This window comes from Rhineura floridana, chromosome 11 (genome assembly GCF_030035675.1).
Source record: "Rhineura floridana isolate rRhiFlo1 chromosome 11, rRhiFlo1.hap2, whole genome shotgun sequence".
Lineage (NCBI taxonomy): Eukaryota > Metazoa > Chordata > Lepidosauria > Squamata > Rhineuridae > Rhineura > Rhineura floridana.
In genome coordinates, this window is record NC_084490.1 from 25,690,769 (window position 1) to 25,715,148 (window position 24,380).

Genomic DNA, 24,380 nt, shown 5'->3' on the forward strand with positions numbered 1-24,380 from the left:
TCAACGTTTCCTCCTAAGCAGCTGTTCCTTATCATTTAGTTCGGGCTTCAAGATAATGATGTAACATTTTGGGAGAAAAATGCAACCCAGTAATCCAGAGGTGGAACATAAGATGGAGAAGATCTCCACAGCTACCATGTATTTTCCTTTGGTGCTCAGATAGGTTGGAACAAAGGATAGCCAAACACTGCAAAAGACAAACATGCTGAAAGTAATAAATTTGGCTTCATTGAAACTGTCGGGTAACTTCCTCGCCTGGAAAGCCACAGTAAAACTCACAAACGCCAGGAAGCCCATGTAGCACAAGACACAGTAAAACATAACCACAGACCCCTCATTACATTCCAGTATAATTTCTTCAGTCACTGAGTGCATGTCAGCATCTGGGAATGGGGGAGAGGTTGCCAGCCACATAGCACAAATTGCTGCTTGGATAAGGGAGCAAAAAAAGACAATGGACCTGGCTAGGCTTTTCCCCATCCATTTCCTCATGTTGCTTCCTGGCTTAGTGGCCATGAAAGCAAGGACCACAGTGATGGTTTTGGCCAATATACAAGACACAGCCACTGAGAAGACCATACCAAAGCTAATTTGTCGGAGGAGACATATCACTTTCTGAGGTGGGCCAATGAATAGCAATGCACAAAGGAAGCAGAGCAGGAGGGAGAAGAGCAGAGTGTAGGTGAGGTACTGGTTGTTGGCTTTGACAATGGCAGTGTCATGATGCTTCATAAATGTTCTTAGCACCAAAGCTGTGACCATAGAAAAGGAAAGTGCCAAGATGGCCAAAGTGACCCCCAGGGGCTCTTCATAGGACAAGAAGGTTACTATCTTGGGAAGACATGAATCCTGGTCCTTGTTTGGATATTGATCATCTGGGCATTCAGTACAGTCATCCCTGTCTGAAAATAAGATTTAGTCTTCTAGTTATTTCAAACATTCTGTCTTTTTCCCCCTGTATATGTGTATGTATGTGTGTGTAACAGCAACTGTATATGTGTATGTGTATGTATATATGTGAGTAACTGGAACAGCAAAATAAATTTTCACTCCAGCTATGTGTCAGAGGCCTCGATAAAAGTGTAAGTTTTAAGAGGTTGCCTGAATAAAAACAGCATGAGGGACAACCATATCTTTATCAGGAGGGACTTCCATAACTGCGGCACCATACTGAGACTACCTGCTCTGCATCATCACCCCATGGGCCATGTAAGTTGCAGGGACTACATACATCATGTCTCCCACCAATGTGAAAGCCCAGACTCATAGCTACTGGGGAATGTGCTCTTTCAAGTACTCCAGTCTTTAGCCACACTAGAAAAGATAATAATGCTGGGAAAAACAGCAGGGAGTAGAAAAAGAGGAAGGCCAAACAAGAGATGGATTTATTCCATAAAGGAAGCCACAGACCTGAACTTACAAGATCTGAACAGGGTGGTTCATGACAGATGCTCTTGGAGGTTGCTGATTCATAGGGTCGCCATAAGTCGTAATCGACTTGAAGGCACATAACAACAACAAATTGAGCCTGGTAGCCAGGTGGCAGCCAGGACAGTGCTTAGCTTGATAAGGGAAATTATGCATCAAATAAAATTTATTTTAGTGCTGTTTCCAGAGAGATTCATCTAGTTTGGTTATGTAGTTGAATGGTTCATGGTTTAGAGTTTTTTCTTTTAATATCTTTTTCTCATACTGAATCACAAAGTGGTCTAAAAATAAGTCTGGTTTAATGAAAATAACATTTGTCACATATATGTCCTTGTCATATGGAATTGTCCAAGTGTGTGCTATACTGGTGGACATTTGTTTCAGGAGACTGTCAAATGCTCCCTTCTGTATTTCTGTATTTACTGGCCACCTATTTCATACATGTATGGAACTACAGGGCACATTCCTTGGTACCATGAGAGTCCTCTTTCTGAATGTGATGTAGAGCCCTGATGAAACAAATTATTAAGCAAAATTTTAAAAAAGTATTCAACAATGCAATCCAATGAATGGTTTACACATGGTAGTCCTATTGCATTTCTATTGAGTTCCATGGAACTTATTCCCAAGTCTAATGTAATAGTGTGTCAAAAATTCAATTTTCTTTTTCTTTGTTACCATTCTCCATCTAATAATGGGAAAATATGTTCTATGTGATAATTATCAAAGAGGAGAGAGCATTTCAATGCAATACCCATGGATTGTATGTAGGCTTGTGTGCAGGCTTTTATTTTTCACTCATACTTACCTATTTTTGAGGTGGTGGAGGGTTGCTTGTGAGTGTCCCTTCTTTCATTCTACAAATAATCTCACCACTCTGCAGCTTTCCTTGCTGCCCATGATTCAGCTAAAGCCCAGGAGAAAACATCATGAGATAAGTACTCCTACAAGGCTTTTTTCAGAAGCATGGGCAGCTGGGGAGGCTTCAGAGTCCTGGAGAAATGTTAAAATGTAAGAGAAATGTTTAATTGAAAGGAAAAGAAAGCACTTATCTCATCCCCCTCCACCTTGCAACCATAAGGCAAGGTCCAAACCCTGCAATTACCAGTGTTCTAAAGAAATGTTCAAGTGTCCTGAAAATGAGGCAGAAAACTGAAGTCTCTTCCACAGAGAAAGAAAACAACAACAACAGAGAAACATTTGAGGACAGATTTCAGTACAGCCTAGTGTCCATGGCCACCACTTAAATAGATCCTTTCAGCTAGACTTCTAGCTTTAATATTTCAAGTTGAAGTAGCTCCTGAGGAAAATCCATTATATTCAAGTGTAGATTAAGTGGAGTGTTTTTACAGAAATAAACGTCTTGCTACAGATGCTTCTGTGTAGCCTGCCCTCCATCATGATGTAAACATGGATCTTATCATGAATGTTCCTTAGAATCACGAGGTAACACTGCACAGTACATCTCTTACCATATTGGGATGACATTTTCCCTTCTGGACATGCAACACAATCATAACAGCAAAACTCTTTCTGATCCTGCTTCCTCCTGCTATAACCAGGGTGACAACTGTCAGTGCACAAAGAAAGAGGTAGTGTCTGTTCCATAAATGGGAAAAAGTAGAGTATTAACAATTGGAAATTATGTTACAGAATGCATCTGATTTGTCTATGCAAGTAAATGTGATATTGGCACAGAACAATGATATCCTGAAACTTCTGAACAGCCCACAGACTGATGGTGGTATATGTGGTAAGTGACATCACAGGACTTCTTTTCTTATGTGATATGCAACATATTCATATGCAGTACACATTTACACTCACAGTATGTTTGCACCTCCAGAATTCATTCAAATTGGAGCAAACCCTACCTTATTAAAACTGCTGTGCCATGTGATAGCATCATTGTCAACAGTAAAGACTATTCCTTGAGGATCTACCGTTCCAACTTTCACTCGTTGGAAGGTTTGGTTTGGGAAAGTGACCCAGTTTATAATATCAAAGCCAGCAATCAATTCCCCTTTTTGGTTGAAATAAACCTCTTCACCAGCACTGTTGTTAAATGAGACACATTTCAGATAATGGTGGAGCTAGATAAAAAAGAAAATAAAAATTATATGAGTATGTCAATAGATCACATATACAGTTGCCTCATATTGAGTATGACATGATCCTTGCCAGCACAGTGGTCTATATACCTACTCAAAGTAGACTACTGGGCCCAATAAACTGCATCCTAGAGTATTAAAGGAACTGGCTGAAGAACTCTCAGAACTGCTGTCTATTATCTTTGCGAAATCATGGAGGACTGGTGAAGTGCCAGATGACTGGAGGAGAGCTAATGTTGTCCCTATCTTCAAAAAGGGCAAGAAGGAGGAACTGGGGAACTACAGACAAGTCAACCTAACATCAATCCCTGGAAAAACTTTGGAGCAGATTATAAAGCAGTCGGTCTGTAAGCACCTTGAAAACAATGCAGTGATTACTAGGAGCCAACATGGATTTATGAAGAACAAATCCTGCTAAACTAATCTTATCTTGTTTTTTGATTGGGTAACCTCCCTTGTAGACTGTGGGATGCTGCGGACATAATATATCTCGACTTCAGCAAAGCTTTTGACAAAGTGCCCCATGATATTCTGATTAGCAAGCTAGCTAAATGTGGGCCAGATGGAACAACTATCAGGTGGATCCACAGCTGGCTCCAGAATCATACTCAAAGAGTGCTTATCAATGGTTCCTTCTCAAACTGGGTGGAAGTAATGAGTGGGGTACCACAGGGCACGGTCCTGGGCCCAGTGCTCTTCAAATTTTTATTAATGACTTGGATGAGGAGGCACTGAGCATGCTTATCAAATCTGCAGATGATACAAAATTGGGGGGGCATAGCTAATACCGTGGAAAACAGAAACAAAATTCAAAGGGTTCTTGATAGGCTGGGCTGAAAACAACAGAATGAAATTCAACAGGGATAAATGCAAAGTTCTACACTTAGGAAACAGAAACGAAATGCACAGTTATAAGATGGCTCAGCAATACGACATGCGAGAAGGATCTGGGAATTGTCATTGATCACAAGCTGAATATGAGCCAACAGTGTGATGTGGCTGCAAAAAAGGCAAATGCTATATTAGGCTGCATTAACAGAAGTATAGTTTCCAAATTGTGTGAAGTACTAGTTCCCCTCTATTCAGCACTGGTTAGGCCTCATCTTGGATACTGCATCCAGTTCTGGTCTCCACACTTCAAGAAGGATGCAGACAAACTGGAACAGGTTCAGAGGAGGGCAACAAGGATGATCAGGGAAATGGAAACCAAGCCCTATGAGGAGAGACTGAAAGAACTGGGCATGTTTAGCCTTGAGAAGAGAAGACTGAGAGGAGATATGATAGCACTTTTCAAGTACACGAAAGGTTGTCACATAGAGGAGGGCCAGGATCTCTTCTCCATCATCCCAGAGTGAAGGACTCGGAATAATGGGCTCAAGTTACAGGAAGCCAGATTTCAACTGAACATCAGAAAAAAACTTACTAACTGTTAGAGCCATACGACAATGGAACCAATTACCTAGACAGGTAGTGAGCTCTCCAACACTGGAGGCATTCAAGAGGCAGCTGGACAGCCATCTGTCAGTAATGCTTTGATTTGGATTCCTGCATTGAGCAGGGGGTTGGACTTGATGGCCTTGTAGGCCCCTTCCAACTCTACCATTCTATGATTCTATGATTCTAGTGCAGAACTCTTTTCTAGCCCTTCTATTGATATATTGTAATTGGAAATTCCAGAGATTTAAAATGGTATCTTCTGCTCTATCAATAAACTAACTGCCATTGTTCAGACCAATGACCAAGGCTATTAATACCATCTTATGGAGTTTGAGGTTGTCTGAGGTCATCTGACTTAGGGCTAAGTCAGATTGTAGAGCGTTTCTGGTATTGCACAGACAAATATATTGTTTTGCCATGTTGGCTTGCATGGGGCATTACCTGCCATGGCTGTTGATCCTGAAGATTCAGTGCTCCTCGCTTAGACCGATCTGATTTCATGGCATGTAAAGCATGTGCCACAAAATAGACAGCATTGTAAATGTTGTAGCTGTGACCAATCATGTTCATTTCAAAAAAAGTCCCAGGCAGGGTCTCCAACTTCTCTGCACCAGTGCAGATTTCCTCAGTTTTCTTGCTAACAGATGGATCTTGAAATTCACAGTCAAATGCCTTTTCCCAGAAGTCCTTGATAAAACCATCTTCCTTTATCAAGAAATGTTTTCTGGTTTGAAGAAAATGTTGAAATCCTCTTACTTTATTTGAGTGAATGTTGAAGGACAGAGCACCATGGATTGTTTGTATATCCCACTGCCTTTCATAATGATTTGCTGTGAGTTCCATCTGGGCTGTCATAACCCACACTTTTCCTTTAGGCTTCATAGTCACCAATCCTGCTTCTGGGAGATATAGCATCCACCTCAAAAACAAAATAGTTTCTTCATAGACAACCACTACATTGGCATTGCTCTTCATGGAAACATTGTATATTCCCAGAATCCACTTCAATATATCAATAAAGTCACTGATAGTAAATATGATGATTCTTTTTAAGAAGGCAACACATATTCCTTTCAGTGGAAATTCTGCAAGTATGGTATGCAAAAACCTTTCACCACTGTCATCATCTTTAGCAAAGATCCCAACCCATGTCCACCTGAAGTGTACAAGTAGCTGAAGAATCCCTTTATACTGGTATGCCTCATTTGGAACCATCTGGTAGAATGAAAGGCTTTTATCTTTATCATTCATCACTGGAGAAGAACCATATGTGAGCTATAGAAAGGATGGGTGTGTCAGGAGCATATATATGCAGACACAAATTAAATGAAATGTATGTGCACTGATTGTGCAAACCACAGGGTGAATTGCTTGACTTGCATGAAGGTTGTAGGTGTCAGTCATTATTTAGATAGCCTGTAAATGGGACTGGTCAATGGTCAGAGTGATACCACAGAGTTCAAAGAATTTATTTTATCTAACAAAAAATATACTGCTTGATTGTAAGAAGAACCTCTGAGTTCAGAAAAATAAAAAACTCACAAACATTAAAATTGTCAATAAAACACAAAGTTAAAAACAACTTGTGTTTTTTTAAAAAAATCAAAATCAAAATGCAATTAGCATCAACAGTAAATTAAACAAAACACACATCAACTTCTTCATGTTTGGATACACTTATCTGGACAAAAATGTTTTTAGTAGGCACTAAAAAGAGTACAGCTGCCTGATACCAATGGGCAGGGAGTTCCAAAGTTTAGGTGCTGCCACACTCTAAAGACAGGTTTCTTATACATGTGAAACAAATATTATGTGATACTTCTAATAGTTCTAGTTCCATAGATCAAAGTGTAACTGTGAGGTCCTGAGATCAAAATGTAGGTTGATAAAGTAGGATGTTGAAAGTCAGGAACCTCAAGTTAGCTTTCTCTGAAATGCTATCAGTTCCACATGTAGTGTCAGCTAGATAGTCACAGCTGTATGGTCTCAATGTGTTGATGACACAGTGATGCCAGGAGGAGAGATTTGAATTTTTAGTTACTGAGGAATACTTGGGGGCAAACTGTTGGTCAGTGAAGCATGCTGTGAGACTCACAGACAGGGTTTTTTAGCAGAGAGAGTGAAACCTGAAGCAGAAGGGTTAAACTGTGAGAACAGAGTGCCAGACTGTCAAGGTCAGCTGCTGGCTGGGAAGCGTGATAAGGTGGGAGACTTGCGGAATCTCAGAGTGGGGGAAGAAATGTCTGTGGAGAGAACTGTGTCTAATGTCTTTGCCTAGTAAAGACTCTTACAAGAAACTTGCCTGGCCTGTCTTATTCCTGTTCTATGCGGCTCTTGGATTCCATCCTTGTATGATCTACACACGCAAACACGCAACAGGGGTTATGGGCCCAGCTTATCATACATGGTAGCGGGTTCGAGAGCTGTTGACGTGGCATTGTTGCAGAAAGAAACAAAGTGCAAGTAAGAGGCAAGTAAGAGTGGGCAACATGGCTGTAAACCTGTTATCCGGGATGCCGATGGAGAGGCTGAGTGCTGTAAACTACTCCAGCTGGAAATGGAGAATGAGAGCAGTTCTGATTAAAGAAGATTTGAATGATGTCGTAGAAAAACCCCCTCCGGCAGCTCCTTCAGCAGCGTGGCTGAAGAAAGATAAGAAAGCGAAGGCTTTTATTACTCTGGGGCTGTCTGATTCTCAACTGTTGCTGGTGAGTAATGAGCCGACAGCTAATCAGATGTGGGAAAAGCTAAAAGCCGCTCATGTGCAACAAACTGCGGGGAGCAGGCTGTGTTTAGCGCGGAAACTTTATCAGATGCGTTTTACAGATGAAGTGACTATGACAGAGCATCTGGCTGAATTTTGTAGATTAAATGCTGAGCTGCAAGATAGAGGAGTGCAGCATAGTGGCATTCAGATGGTCTATATCCTGTTATCTTCATTTGATCAAAAATGGGATGTGCTGGTCTCGAGTCTGGAAACTTTACCTGATGGACATCTGAATTTGGACTTTGTAGAACAGAAACTTCAACAAAAGTGGAATAGAAGACAAGAGAATAAGAAACCAGAGAAAAAAGGGACTGTGGCTGTACAACAACAAAATCAAAGAAGCAGGCAAGAGACTAAAATATGTTACTTTTGTGGGTCACATGGACATATACAGAGACATTGTTTAAAGAAGAGGAATAACAGGGGCTTTGAAAGTCAGAGAACAAGCTTGAACTTTGTTACTAGGGAGGACAATAAACTCATTAACTCTAAGTGGCTTCTCGACAGTGGAGCGTCTAATTGCCTAATCACAGACTCTAGTTTATTTTACACTTCAAAGCCGACGCAGGAGAAGCTTTATCTGGCTGACGGATCGACTCAGGACGCGATTGCAACAGGCACTCTGAAGTTGGGTAATAGTTGGAACTATTTTAACAGATGTATTATTGGTTTCTGGTTTAAAATATAACATTCTATCAGTTAGAAAATTGGCTCAAATAGGTTGTAAAGTTACATTTGAAGGGGATAGATGTTTTGTGAGAAAAGATGGTGAAATATGCATGCAAGGGAAATTACAGAACTAAATGTTTATGGTTGAGTGCAATCTTGATAAACACACGTGTGCATGGATAAGAGTTAATAAAGATAAACTTGATAATTGTTTCCATGAATGGCACAGAAAACTGGCACACGCACATTTCGAAAAGATACAAAACACCCCAAAGCATAGTCAAGATTTGAAATTAACGCATTGTGAGCATGTGGATTAGTGTGAGGTATGCTATAAAACAAAAATGACTGTGACTCCGGTAAATAAGAGCTGTGAAAGCACAACCACTGAACCCTATCAGCTCATACATGTGGATTTGGCTGGACCTTGTCAGTGCTCAAAAGGTGGAGCAAGGTTTTATTTAGTGATTGTGGATGATTTCTCCAGATTTACACATGTGTTCTTATTGAAAAAGAAAAGTGATGCAGAAGAGAAATTAAAGGCATTTATACAGAGGACAGAAACACAATATGGGGTTGTTATCAAGAATATCAGATCAGATAGAGGTGGTGAATTTACCAGTAATTCATTTAAAACATATTTGGAAAAGAAGGGAATAATACAGAGTCTCACTGCTCCCTTCAGCCCATCCTCCAACGGAACTGCAGGAGGAGGAACCGGTCATTGCAGAATTCAATGAGAGCCATGCTAGCAGATGCTGATATGAATAACACTTATTGGGGTGAATGTATTCTGTACACTGTTTATATTCAGAACCGCCTTATGCACAGAACAATAGGCATGTCTCCCTATGAGAAACTGACTGGAAGAAAACCCAGGGTGAAACACATAGAACGTTTTGGGGCAAAATGCTGGGTACATGTAGCAAAACAGAACAGGCATGGCAAATTAGGCTCAAGAGCTCAGGCAGGACGCATTTTTGGATTTCAGAATTCATACTATAGAGTTTGGTTGCCTGAGAAACAACAAGTAGTGTTAAGCAGAAGCATAAAGGTGATAGATAAACCTTGGAGAGACAGTCAAACAGTTATCCTAGATAGTGCAAGCAAGCAGGAAGCAGCAGATGTTCCTTTTGGGCAGCAAATTCCTTTAAAAACTGCATTGACTGATCTAATACACGGTGGCAAACGTACTGTGACAAGACTGAGAGGTGAAGACATGGCAATGCAAGATACAGAAATGCCAAGCACAAGTGCAAACACAGGTGCAGGTCCAAGTAAAATAGAGAGTGAAGAAGAAATGGAAATAGATAATGTTAGAAGGTCAGAGAGAAAAACGAAAGGTCAACCACCTCAGAGATTCACATTTAATGTTACACAACAGAATGATGAAACAGACACATATCCAGTAGAATGGGAAAAAGAAGGGCCAATAGATAAAGAAACAATGGATCTCATGTGGAAGTTTTGTGTTGAGGAATGAAATATAAATGTATTATCAAATAAAAGTGAACAAACATGACTCTGTGAAACCTGTGTGAATAAAGAAATAAAGAAACAAGAACTGAACTGAAAATGTAAATAGAAACTGTAAGGAAACAAACTGATATGTATTGTGATGAAAAGTTAATGTTGTAGAAATGTAATAATGTAACATGAAGTTTTGTAATCTGTAAGTCTCAGGTGGGGGCTGTTGGTCAGTGAAGCATGCTGTGAGACTCACAGACAGAGTTTTTTAGCAGAGAGAGTGAAACCTGAAGCAGAAGGGTTAAACTGTGAGAACAGAGTGCCAGACTGTCAAGGTCAGCTGCTGGCTGGGAAGCGTGATAAGGTGGGAGACTTGCGGAATCTCAGAGTGGGGGAAGAAATATCTGCGGAGAGAACTGTGTCTAATGTCTTTGCCTAGTAAAGACTCTTACAAGAAACTTGCTTGGCCTGTCTTATTCCTGTTCTATGCGGCTCTTGGATTCCATCCTTGTATGATCTACACATGCAAACACGCAACACAAACCAGGCCTGTACAAAAGGAATGGGTTTTACTTGAACCATTATAGAAGCAGACTGTTGGTGCATATTTTTTAAAAAATATATGGCACAGCAGCTTTCAAACTGAGTGCTGGGGGGAAACCACCAGGAGCTGAGGAGAGTTTGGTTTGGAACAAATTTCCACATCAGGAGAAGACAAAGGTGAAAAAATATGATAATTTAAATGGGAGGTAGAACCAGGAATTGAGAGTGTAGGGCACATGATAGCAATTCAGGGAGGCCAAAGCACTGCAGGCTAAAGCACAAGTGTCAAAGACACTTGGGAAGAGACACTATATATAGAAGCCATTGAATCAAGATGAGTGAGCTGGGGTCTTTGGTCTTAGAGAACAGCATAGATATAGTGGGCATAACAGAAACCTGATTGAATGGAGCAAACTAGTGGTTATATCTGGATATAAACTCTATAGAAAGAACAGGGAAGGGTGTACTGGAAGTGGTGTTGTCCTGTACATTGGGACATTGAGTCCCAATGAGTCCAGAAAGTCAGAAATCCCCAAAGAGGTAAACTCTTCCACAGAATCATTGTAGGTAGCAATACTGGACAATTGGGAACATTCTATCATCACCTTGAACAAAATGGTGAGGAGTGTCATGAGATGAAGAATGAAAACAAGAAAGCATGTGTTGTAGTAATCAGTGGCTTCAACTACCCTGACATAGACTGGATACACATGTGTTCCAGTCATAACAAAAAGGTAAAAATTCTAGAAACCCAAAATGATTGCACCCTAGAAAGTTGGCCATGGAACCGGCCAGAAGGATGGCCACCCTTGACTTAATCTTAAGTGGTGCACAGAACCTGGTGAGAGGTGTACGTGTTGTTGAGCCAGTTGGAAGAAGTGACCATAGTTCTATTTAATTAAACATATATGTAAATAGACAATTGCCATGAAAACCCAACCCACTCACATTTTACTTCAAAAGAGAAAACCAAAAATGAGGGGACTGGTAAAAAGGAAGATGAAAGGGAAAGTCAATAGGTGCAAATATATCACAAGTGCATGGGAGTTGTTAAAAATCACAATATTAGAAGCTCAACTAGAATGTATACCACAGATCAAGAAGGGAACTACCCAGGCCAATATTACATCAGCATGGTTAATGAGCAGAGAAAGCTATTTAGAGGCAAAAAATCTTCCATTAGAAAATGTAACTGATGTCCAGATGAGGAGAATAAAAAAGAACAAAGACTTGGCAAAAAATATACAGGCACACAATATGGAATGCTAAAAATGAATCTGAGTACCAGATTGCTAAAAACATAAATACCAATGATACCAATTGTTCAGGTAAAAAAAAAAAAGGATTGTGAGGAGTTCCCAAAGAATCCCTCCAAACTGGATGAATGGACAGTAAAATGGTGAATGCAATTCAATGTAAACAAATATGTTAACATCATTGCTTTTAGATTTTAATGTTATTGTATTGATGTGTCATTTTGTGCTATTTGGGCGACTAAGAAATCCAATAAATAAATAAATAAATAAAATATAAAGTGATGTACATTGGGACAAAATCCTACCCCACCCCTTAGTTTTGCATATACACTCACAGGGTCCAAACTGGCTGTGACTGACCAAGAACAAGACCTTGGGGTCATAGTGGAAAGCTTGATGAAGATGCTAACGCAGTGTGCAGCAGCTGTGAAAAAGGAGAATTCCATGCTAGGGATCATTAGAAAATGGACTGGAAATAAAACTGATGATATTATAATGGTACTATACAAATGGAATACTGTGTACAGTTCTGTTCACCTCACCTCAAAAAGTATAATGAAGAGCTGGAAAAGGTTCTGAAAATTGCAACCAAAATGATCAAGGGGATGGAGCAACTCCCCTATGAGGAAAGTCTACAATATTGGGGGCTTTTCACTTGAGAGAAAAGGTGAGTAAGAGGAGACATATAAGATTATGCATGGTGTGGAGAAAGTGGATAGAGACAATTTATTCTCCTCTCAAAATACTAGAACTTGGGGACATCCAATGAAGCTAAACAATAGAAGATTTATTCTTCATGCAGCACATAGTTTAACTATGGAATTCTACAAGAGGCAGTGATGGCTGCCAACCTGGACGTCTTTAAAAGAGGTTTAGACAAGTTCATGAAGGATAAGGCTATCGATGGCTGCAAGCCATGCTGGCTATGTTCTACACTGTCAGAGGCTGTATGCCTCTGAATACTAATTGCCGGGAATCACAGTTGGGGAGAGTGATGTTGCACTCAGGTTCTGCTTGTGGGCTTCCCATAGACATCTGGTTGGCCACTATAAGAACAGAATGCTGGACTAGATAAGCCATTGGCCTGATCCAGCAGGCTCTTCTTGTGTTCCTATGTTCTCATTCTCATGAGTTCCATTTCCTGCTGCCAGATATGGGATGTGTAGTATAGTGAAATATTCTAGTTTAAAACAGTTCAGTGAAGAAGAACTTAGTTTTGCTGATCACATGATTGTTCATTGTTCTGTAATGAATCCTTCCTTTTTTATAAACTTTAATTTTTAAAACAATAAATCATACATTTTTCCACATATGTCCTCATGAACACTCCAACATTAGTAGTTTTTAATACCATAAGCAATGAACATCAGTAACACCTGGTAAAAAAACTCCTATCATTGTGAAATATCATACATGCTTTCCCAGCATTTGCCTGGATTCCAAAGCTAAAGAAGGAGAGAGAGAGAGAGATCCCATCTCTCTTCTTCAGTCAGGATTTGTTAAGTTCATAATACAATATTCAAGTGAGCAACTATATAACAGTTTGACAGTGCAGCACTAAATATGTCTATTCAGAAGTAAGTTTCACTGAGGTCAACAGGACTTACTTTAAAAAAGTAATATGTACATAGAACATCTTTATAGCATAAACCTATGCATATTGAATTATTTCCTTGTCTCATTGATGTGAATGGGGATTGCTCCTGAATAAGAACATCTTTGGGTTGTGTCCAACTGTGTCATGCTCATAGTAGATGCACTGAAAGTAATGAGCATAACTAACTTGTTAACTGACTTCTTAATGGATGCACCCACACACCCTACCTGTGGGACTTTGTAGATACCCAAGATGTTTGCCATCTGGACGGAGGTTTCAGAGTAATGATCCCCAATGACTGATATCAAGTTGTTCTGGATGCCATATTCGTAGTTGGGAATAACTTTTTTCTGTGTGGAGAAAAGTTCCATTGTGGCATGATAGGTCCACCTTGGACCGTAGTTATCAAAGATGTGGAAGCCCAAGGTTATGTTTGGCAAGATCTGATGGTTTCGATTGATCTGTTCCACAGCAAATATCAAGGCCAAGATATGCTGATAGGTCTTAATATGTACCCTACAATAAGTATTGTATCCTGTATCAGATGGAAATTCTGCACTTAATAAAATCCTTATGAATAGGCTATGCTTCCCTAAGAACATCCATTTTAGAAGTCAGCACTCACTGCACCATCTAATTTCATTAAGTATTCATATTATGTCTGTACAGTAGTGGACAGTGAGGTGGGGTGGAGATGCTTATTGGATCTCTCAAAAGCTGAGTTGCTCCTGTTTACCTAGAGGGGGAGTGGTGAGGTAGCAACGAGGTTGGTATGGTACAAACACACAGACAGACCCAAATCCAGTCCTCCTGCTGGTGCATTTGCAACATGCCAAACTTGTCATCACCTTGCCTTTCCAATAAACAGCAGTGACTCTGCTGTTGGGAGGGAAGTACCTCTGTCCCGCTACACCATCAATATTGTGACTGTACTAGGAAATGCATTTTATAATTGCTTTTGGACTGCTTATTATTATTATTATTAATAAGTAGTAGTAGTAGTAGTATTTAGATTTATTTGCTCCATTATCATTATTTCAATTTAATACCCACCCTTCACCAAAGATCCCCAGGTGAGTCACAACAATTTATAAATACAATTTTAAAAGAAATCACAGAAACAACAATACGGTGATATGTCTGTCTGTCATCTATCTATCTATCTATCTATCTATCTATCTATCTATCTATCTATCTATCTATCTATCTATCTATCTATCTATCTATCTATCTATCTATCTATCTATCTATCTATCTATCTATCTATCTATCTATCATCTCATGTGTCAAAGGCCAGGCTTAAGAGGTGCAACTTCAACATACAATTATTATTATTTATTCATTAGATTTATATCCCACCGTTCCCCCCAGTATGGTGAAAACTGCATAATGAAGATGCCAGATGCATCTCTGTGGGGAGAGAGTTCCACAATTTAATAGCTGCCACTGATATTACCCTCTTCTGGCCACCCACCATCTGAAATTCTGAGGGCAGTGGAATAGCCCCCTCTCCTGATTTTAATAGCTGAGAGTGTCTGTAGGGAAGGAGATAGTCTTTTAGATCTGTAGGGTCTTAGAGCACAATCCAAACCAAACATTTGCCAGGATGAGAGAGTTCAGATTTGGCCAAACCTGGGCTTTCTCAGCTGAGCCAGAGCTCAGCTGGGTCTATGCTAGCATAACTCCCTTATCCTGGAGTTGGAGATATACTGGCATATGTTTCTTATACCAGCTCAGCCTAACTGTAAGAAGTTGGTGTAACTTAGGCTGTTATAAGTTATCCCTATTCCAAATTCCATTCAGGAGCTTCTGGGAGGGGCTACTGCTAGCTGTGACCGTGGAACTAAGTTTTGAGGAATAGGCTCCAGGCCACATGACCAAGCTGAACAGGGTTTGGAAAGCTGTAAGTCTCACCTTGCCCTGTTCCACCCCGCTACTCCCTTGGAACATCCCTTTTTTGGATTTACCTTGGCTTAAATTATGACAGTTTAAGTTACACCAGCTCCAGCTCAGCAAGGATCTTGATCTCTGCTGAAGATCTGCAGAATTCATAATCTCTTATCCCAGTGGATCTTGGATTGTACTGTAAATCATTGGGGGGTTTAAACAGTAATGTGAGCATCTTGCCAAACAACACAGCAGTTTTAAAATGGGGGTTGCATGAGTTCAGAATGGAACCCCAGTGAGTAATCAGCTGCTGCATTTTAAATCAGTTGAAGTTTCGGTACCATCTTTGAAGTCAGCTCCACTTACAGTGCATTGCAATAATCCAGTCTGGAAGTACATGAACATGGAGTATAGTGTCCAAGTCATCTCTATCCAAAAGGGGTTGTAGGTGGTGAATCAGCCAGAGCTAGAAGTAGGCACTTCTAGCCTCCAAGACCACCTGAACCTTCAGTGATAATGTTGGATCTGAGGAAAGTCCCAGCCAGAGCTTGGCAAAGTTACTTTTTTGAACTACAACTCCCATCAGCCCCAGCCAACATGGCCACTGGATTGGGCTGATGGGAGTTGTAGTTCAAAAAAGTAACTTTGCCAAACTCTGCCCCAAGCTATGGACCTGCCTATTCCAGGGGAGTGCAACTCCATCCAGAACAGGTCATCTTTCTTCCTTCCAGACTTGAGAAATGTCTGCTGTTTATTGTTTATTGTAACGTTTATTGTTAAAGTTATTTTCATTGTTCTGTTGAAACCAAAACATTAAAAAACATTACAGGCAATTGCAAGTGTAAAACGTTGCTATGAATAAACGTGTTATATCATAAAATCATCCAAGATGTAAATTGTTTGACTGTTTTATTTCTACTATAAGGTGGAAATATTTGAATTAAAGGGTATACATTTATAAAATGAATAAACAGTGTGGGGGAGGGGAAACTTGTAAAATGTGCTATCGCAGAGAAACCTGCTTCTGCAGAGAACTGCATCAGATAAGACAAAACACTCAAACAACAACACTTCAAAACACAATCACACTAAAGTATGGGCAAATAATGGCATTAAAGCTTCAGTTCATCCTACAAATACTTCTCAAAGATAAGTGCACAGTTAGAATTCCTTTTCTATGTTCTCTTTTCAGGAAACGGTCCTTGTTTCTACAGCCAAACCCAATAAACTGCTGGATATAGAAGGTTTTGGGAGTTTTAGTTCTAACTCTAGCAAAAGATCTCTGTGTCAGTGCTCAACCCCTTGCTTTTGCAGCTGTCTATTATTTGCATTCCATCTTTGAAATCAATGATATAAAATGCAACAGGTCTCTTTCAGGAACACAATTAGAAAAGGGGATCAGGATGGGTAAGGAGATCTTAACTAACTAGGAAAAAAATCAGTCATTGAATCGCAATCTGTCAAACTGGTCTACCTAAGAATACAAACTGATATCGCCATAGTGAAGACATGGGGGGGGGAGAATCCTCACTCCCCACTACTTACACAAGGTCACCAATTAGGAGCTTTGGGTTTTCTCTGAAATCATATTCTTCAGCAGGTATGAAGACTAGAGGAGTAATGCCACCAATAATGAGGTCACCTGGTTGAAAATATTTGTGAAGAATAGAGAGGGGAGCACTGGCGCATTTTATACCACCGCTCTTGCACACTATATGAGGCAGGATAAGCAAAATGATTAATAACAGCATCCTGACAGAAATATCTTCTCAGGAAACTGATATCCTTGTTTCCAGAGTATCTATAGAGTATGCTGAAGTATATCAATCACATCTGAATGGCTGTTCACTGTTCTTGCATGCTGATCAGGTGTCTGGAGGATAAATCATGAAGTATGAGAAATCAGTTGGGACTTTGTCTGTACACAGTCTCTAGACTTAAATTAGAATGTTCAAATTATGATTTCTTTAGGGCACATATGAAGAAAACATGTTTGTCACCACCAAACATCAGTATTTTCTAAATTGGTTAGAGACATGTGAGATTTAAATGCCCCAGAGGATAATGAAGGTCACTTTAAAAAATATAGTGAAACAGGACATATTAGGGGTGACAGTAGGGGAAGCAGTCTGTGGGGAATTTTTGATGTTTTCTTTGTTATGCCTGACTAATTCTGTCCAAAAAAACGGAACCCTCTTTGCCAGAGGAAGAAAACTTTCAAGAAATTGTAGAAAAACTGTTTGGCACAGCACTCGTTGCAACCTAGGGATCACAAGCTCCCAGTGATTAACAAAATTCATTATATTGTGATTTGTCCAGAACACCTGAAACATTTCATCGTTCTCCTGCATCTCCAGCTAAAATGATTAGGTAGCACATGAGGGGAAAGAGCCCTCTCTGCTTGAGAGCCTGGTTGCTGTCAGTCAGAGTAGACAGTAGTGGACTCAACAGAAAATTAGTCTGACTGAGGATAAGGCAGCTTCATATGTTCATAGAGTCAATTACTTGTACCTGTCTCTCCCTGCCCCCCCCATGACTATTTGCAGCTTCCTGGGGTGTTTTTTTATTTTGCAAATAATATGGGGGGGATATTGCTCAATGCCACATTGCTGATTCAATTGCTCCACACAGAACTGTCTCACCAAGTGGTGCACAGCTACTACTCTAGCTTTCTGGCAGGCAGGTCACTGTGGTACAAACACACCAACAGAAGTGTCAGCTTGGCTCCACTGGGGCATTTGTACTTCACCAACCTCCCTGCTCTTCACCTCTCTCTCCCCCAGTAAGCAACAACAACCCACCTGCTAGGAAACCAGCACAGTGTCTCCACCCTACTTTGCAACCCTCAGCAAGTTTCAAGTGGTCTGTGGGGAAAAATGTTTGGAAACTGCTACTCTCATGATTTCTATGCAATGGACAGAGCAGTCCTGAGTCATGGAAACCAGCATGCTTTACATCAGCTTAAATGAAGCCAGCATGAAGTACCCCAGATTCAACCACCACTCAGGAGTGAGGCTACTCCTGGCTGAGCTGGCAGATGGCAAACAATCCTGTAAAATAGTTTGACTCACCCCACCCTTGTGGTTTAAGTTCATCCAGGTCGCCAGGTCACACAGTTAGAATCCAATGCCCCCACCCAGTTCTGCTTCTGCCACTCCCCTAGAACACCCATTAGGGAGGTAGACCACGGCATAACTTACGTTGGTCTCATCTCAGTTGCTTGAGCCCCAGATGAGACAGGATGTTACGCTGGTGCATCACTGGCTGAGCTGGGATGAACAAATTATGTTGGCATCCAGAGCTTGGAAAAGTTACTTTTTTGAACTACAACTCCCATCAGCACAATCCAGTGGCCATGCTAGCTGGGGTTGATGGGAGCTGTATTTCAAAAAAGTAACTTTTCCAAGCTCTGGCATAGCCCAGATGAGCTGGGAATCAGCCAGCTAGCCGGAAATCCTAACTTGATCTTCCCAGGGAATCTGGGGTTTAGATTTCACCCTGACTTTAACACTTTTTTTTGTATAAATCAGTCCAAGATTGATTATGAGTAAATGCATATTTTCTGTGCCTATGAGGTATGCAAGGTGGTTCTGAAGTTTTTTTTTTTTTTTAAACAACTTCATTTTCTTTAACTTTCTTAAAGGTCAAGTATTTCCGAGAAAAAATGTAGCTCCTCAAAATGGGAGTAGAAATGTCCAAGAAATTTGAAGTGTTTCCAGGGCTTATGGGGGCAGCAAGCTGTCTGATCTGAAAATGGGTAATATTAGAGGGTTCAGTAGAATACCTTTGGGGATTACTTTTATATACACAATTACAGGATCACTTCACTGTGAGAAGAACACACCTGACAATTATTTTACCTGCACTCTCACCACTGGAGATGAACAGACTCATATGGTTCCAGAGTGGCTTTCAGAGTGAATTTCAACATCCAGAATGATTTGGCAATCCATTCCTCACATGTTCATCAGAACACAAGAACCCTGCTGGATTAGAACAAAGACCCACCTAGTCCAGCATCTTGGTCACACAGACAGATTCTATGGGAAATTCACTGGCAAGATATGAGTATTGTAGCACTCTCTCCCGGTCATGTTCCTCAGCAACTGGTGTTCAGAGGGATGCCGACTCTGAAACTTGAGAGATTGCCTTTCCCCTTATAGATTCAGTAGGTCACTGAAGTCTGCAGGGGTGCTTCTCCAGCATGTTCCAAAAATATCAGACGCCTGCTTCACAGCAACTCAGAGCAGGGCTTTCAGTGTGCCTACACCTGTTCTGTGGAATAGCATTTATCTCAAGATATGACAGGTGTCCACCATCTACGTTCTGCAGAAACTTTCCCAGCTAGATGAATGGGTTTCTGACATGAGTGTGAATTTTGTATTGTTTTTTATTTGTTTTAAATATATAATTTTGTGTTTTTAACTGGTTTTTTTGCTGCTTATTGAACACCACCTCGATTGTATAGAAGGTGATTAATAAATTAATGATAATTAAAACAATAATGATACTGGAGGTAATATATAGCCATCATGAATAGTAGCTATTGACAGCTTTATCCCCCATGAATTTGTCTAATTCCCCTTTTAAAGCCAACCATTGTAACAGCTTCATCACTGCATCTTGTGGGAGGAAATTCCATAGTTTAAGTATGCACTTAAACATACCCTTAATAATGAAGAGGCTTTTTCTGTCCTGAATCCCCCATAACTCAAATTCTCCCTATCAATTTTCTCTGAACCTGGCATAATTTTATATACTTCTAGTATGTTCCACATTATATGCCTTTTATTCTATCTTTAAAAGCCACAAAAATTGTCTTTCCTTTTAGGGGAGTTACCCCAGTTCCCACATAATTTGGGTTGACATTTTTTACTCCTTTTCCAGCTCCTAGGCTATCTATCTGCAATAGATAATGACCCTATCACCTTCAGTGAATATATGTGATGAGAACCAGCATTGCCTGGAGATGACCTGGACTAAACAATGCCATTCACTCATATTATATCTGGAATTGGCCTGGAATCTTATAGAAAGTGGTTTCTGGACCTATTCTGGGAATGTTTCTGTCCTGACCAGAACCAGTGGATCCATCCCACATTTCTATCAGGATCCTTTCTGACCCAGACACTGAAATAATCTCTTTGGGGGATGAGATCTGGGATCCCATGGAGAACACCACTTGCCAACTGAAGACCTGGATTAACTTGCAGTAATACAAAGCAGGCTTGAAGAGCCCCATCTAAGGGATGCCTTACCCAGGCCTCCCAATAACCCTAACAACTATATCCCAGGGCCTGCCTTGATGGCTGTTTCTTCCTATTCAGTCCATGGGCATCAAGAACAAAGGCAGCAGCAGATTGGGGGTGAAGACCATTCACCACAGCAGCAGCTGCTTGGCTCCCAGAATGCTCTATCACTAGTAACTATTTGGGAGCAACAATCTACCTAAGAGGCCAGAGAAGCTCCAACTGAAAGTAGTGACCCAGCAGAAGACCAGGGAGAGGAGTAGCTAGTATCAGTATCCTGAGGGGCCTTGCTTGGTAAACAGTACCCCTTTGAGCTCTTTAATGTCCAGCTCTAGAATTCCATGGCTCAGCTCCACACCTTCATGTTTCAGCCACTGCTACAGATGCAGTCTATCCCAATAGGTTAGGTATAGAACTCTTCTATATCTAAAAACAATTTACTTCTATAAACTGATAATCAACTGTAGAAATCTTATGACAGCTACCAGATTGTTCTGGTTGTCACACTTGTAGTTGGAAATAAATATTTTCTGCATAGAAAAAAGTTCCATTGTAGCAAGATAAGTCCATGTTGTATCAAAGTAGCTGTCATAGATGTTGAAGCCCAGTGTGATGTTGAGTAGGATCTGATGATTTTTGTTTATCTCCTTTATAGCAAATACCAAAGCCAGTGTGCTTGTAGTTTTTAGTTAGTACTCTGCAATGAGAGTTAGATGCCATGCCAGATAAAAAGCATGCACCTAGGAAATAATTTTATCCCTGAATTATGTTGTATAGCCAATCACTGGAAGAATCTAGATGTAAATTGAAGAGGTGTAGAAATGGCATGTGAATGGCATATGTCTCCTAATTATTACCCCAAACCCCTGATTTATGGGGGTGCTGATTGCTTCTACACAGGGTTAGTGCTTTGCACACTGTAATCATCATGTATTGCAATTTAGAGAGCTCAGAGAATAGCCTTTGTAATATTGTTTAGAAGAAGCTGGAAAAGAAGTTTCAACTCTGTCTGTACTCAGAAACAGCCTTTGGGAAGAGTTATTCAGTTAATCAAAACAATGCAGCTTGTCCCACGCTTCTGCTCTGTCAGGTGGGATTGTTTATGGCTTTCTCAAGCTTTGAAGGGATGGTGAGCTAATTGGCTTACGAATGTCCTCACTTGGCTAATGTAAACAAGTAGCCTGATAATCAAAACAAGCACTCAACCTTGAGAATGCAGCTGCATTCTCAGTCCAAGGTGTCAAAAGGGCAGGGTCAGGAGAGATTGCCTGATAGTTAAGCCAGAAATCAGAATGATGGGAAGATAATGATGTAATAGGTGTAAGGTTCCCCTCCCAAGGGGTCTTTGAGGGATAAATACTGGACCCCCTAGAACAGGGAGATTAATTCTTCAGGGGTCTCAAGAGCCCCAATCAACCTCAGCACTTTTTTAAAAAGGTTTTTTAAAGATGTTTTGTTTTAATGTATTTTAAAGTATGTTTTCATGATGTTTTAAAGTGTTTTTAGTGCTTTTGTTTGCCGCCCTGAGCTCCTGCTGGGAGGAAGGGCAAGATATAAATAAATAAACATCACCTTGAAGAAAAACCAGCTTGAATATAAAACTGAAGACTCAACCCCTCCCAGATAAGAATTCTTATTTTGCTGTTGGGAGGTTTCCAGCCAGTGATGAGTGTAAGACGGGGGGGAGGAGAGGAAGATGCCTGTTGGCTATTTAGTTTCATTTTAGCTATTAGCAAATGCTGCTCTAATAAACCTTTCATTTCTTCACCACCAGCAGTGTTCATTGCCTTTTGAAATCTCAAATGTAATTGGTCTTGTGCTTGGCAAGAGGCTAGGCATTTGGCATTACATATGTTCTGCTAAAACATCTGTGTCATAATCTGACACACTCACCAAGCAATTTCAGTAGGTATACATTGAGAATGGATGGTAGGGCTTCTGATGTGTAATCTATCCATCCATGTAAAAGACATTTTATGACCCATAGTTCTTCTGCTTTCCATATTTATTTTAGCTAGTTCCAACAAAAGAGCAAAGCATAGGTTTAAATGTCTGTCTGTTTGAATAAAAATTTTCTGCATTCCACATTATATCTATTCACCACTGACCATCATTTGTAACTATACAAACATTAAACAAACAAAGCCTGGCTCATACAGAAATATAAACTTCAACAGACAAAACAAAGACAGGTGAATGACAGAGAGGTTGCTTCCACCAGGAGACTGAAACATTGGCATAAGGGACAGCTGCTAAGAAGAGAAGAAGCAATTGTGTATTTTGCGGTGTCATCAAAAATTAAAGTGCATGGCTTTTAACAATGTAATCCATTCTGTGCAGATACACTGTGTTCAATGGGGCCATTTATTAAGTGTGCATAGGATTACAGATAGGCAGAATGATCCCAATGAAGAATCAGGTAGGTGCAGAGTGGTGGATCCTTAGATCCTTATGGCCATGGTGGAAGGCAGGGTTTTTTCTCCAAGCTGTCACAGTAGAAGAAGATGGAGACCCAGATGGAGTCTCCCCCTCCTGGAAAGGAATAACTTAGGATCCAGCAGTTCTGTAGATGGTCTGGCAAATGGGCACCACTTATTCTTAACTCCCTCTAGCAGCATGTAACAGGAGGTTAGGGTCAAGTTTAGAATAAAAGTTGTTGCTGTTTAAAGTGAATTTAATTCGTTGGTTCATACGTCAAAATAGTAATCCCATTTTCATTGCCCTGTGTACCCTAGAATTCTTAATGAATTGGCAGAAGATAGGAAATGAATCATGAAAAGAGACAGAGTGGCATGTGACATGACAAAATTCAGTTGTTCAAAACCAAAGGGATGTGATAATAGAGGAGAGGGCAAAAGAAATGGAAAAGGAAACCATGAAGACATCTATAAAGCAGGATCATTTATAGTGGGATTTTTTTTTATAAAGCTTCAAGTGGATCATAGGGGAAACATCTTGAAAAATGCAAAGAAACAAAGGGAAAAAACCAGATTGTCATTTGAATGTTACAGTATTTGTGGTGACTGTCCCTACTGTTATACCCAAACATTTGTAGGGTTGAATAACATATTCCTACAATTTTTCTTAACAAAATCATAAAGTCCTTTTAAAGGTGTTTCCTCAATCTTATTGCACTTTACTGGTACTTTAGATTAATCATGGTTTCATTGTTAGCTTGAGATATAAGCCAGGAAGAGCTATAATAGTGTCCTCTAATCGCTCCGAAAAGTACTCTAAGGAAAGAGAGGAAAGAATGGTGATGGATGGGTAATTTTGATCAAAGTTTACCTCCATCTGTAAAAACTATTGCTTGCAATCCTGTTAATTAATGTATCTACAAAAGACTAGTCTCAACGGGAATATGATCTTGACCATCTGTGCTATCAAATGAAATTAATGACTTACAGTGGCTCATCAATCATTGACTGATAGGGATGGTCACTGAAGTTTGTTGGGCCATATGGTCTAAAGATCTGAGGGACAATATCACTAATGCTGATGTCACCTGGCTCATAATACTTGTGAAGAATGGGGAAAGGGTCAATGGTGATGCATTTATTATATGTTATTGTCATGCATCCTATATGAGGCAGAAGTGTGAAGACCACCATTATACATTTTAATATTCCATCTAAATCAGTATTTCTTTGGCTCCACATTATCATAAAGCCTACTTGTATTAGACTAACTTGAATGACCTCTGACTGCTGATAGGTAGTAAGTTGATGAGTAGGCTGATGGAGCCATCTCTGTCTCTAACCCTTAGGCTCCCTATGAATGGTGTAGGGAATATTTACTATATTACAGCCTTTACTACATTTGTTATTAGTTTTGCAATTATTACAGAAGGTCCTGGATCTCTGCAGGGAGTTTGACAAGGAACTGAATCAAATATAGTCATTTTATAATTACAGGGGGAGATAATTACTGATATGACTATAAGGTTTCTGTGAAACTGATGAAGAAAAT

The 24,380-nt window shown here is 40.1% G+C and overlaps 1 protein-coding gene across 1 annotated transcript; it reads right to left on the bottom strand.

Annotated features, from left to right (window-relative positions):
- Positions 1 to 23,986, bottom strand: LOC133367588 (vomeronasal type-2 receptor 26-like). The gene is made up of 7 exons (XM_061591684.1): positions 23,817 to 23,986; positions 13,503 to 13,791; positions 5,418 to 6,251; positions 3,303 to 3,521; positions 2,901 to 3,027; positions 1,181 to 1,183; positions 1 to 902 (listed from the first exon to the last, which is right to left on the bottom strand). Exons 1-7 carry the CDS (start codon positions 23,984 to 23,986, stop codon positions 1 to 3), a joined length of 2,544 nt encoding a protein of 847 aa, XP_061447668.1.
- Positions 23,987 to 24,380: the final 394 nt, after the last annotated feature.

Bases quoted from the DNA above. Each gene is read 5' to 3' on its own strand.
- LOC133367588 (XM_061591684.1), bottom strand. From the start codon at position 23,986: ATGACAATAACATATAATAAATGCATCACCATTGACCCTTTCCCCATT. The intron at 13,792-23,816 runs GTAAGTCATTAA...TACTTATTGTAG, and splicing joins TCAATGATTGATGAGCCACT to GGTACATATTAAGACCTATC. The intron at 3,522-5,417 runs GTAATGCCCCAT...TTTTTTATCTAG, and splicing joins AGGATCAACAGCCATGGCAG to CTCCACCATTATCTGAAATG.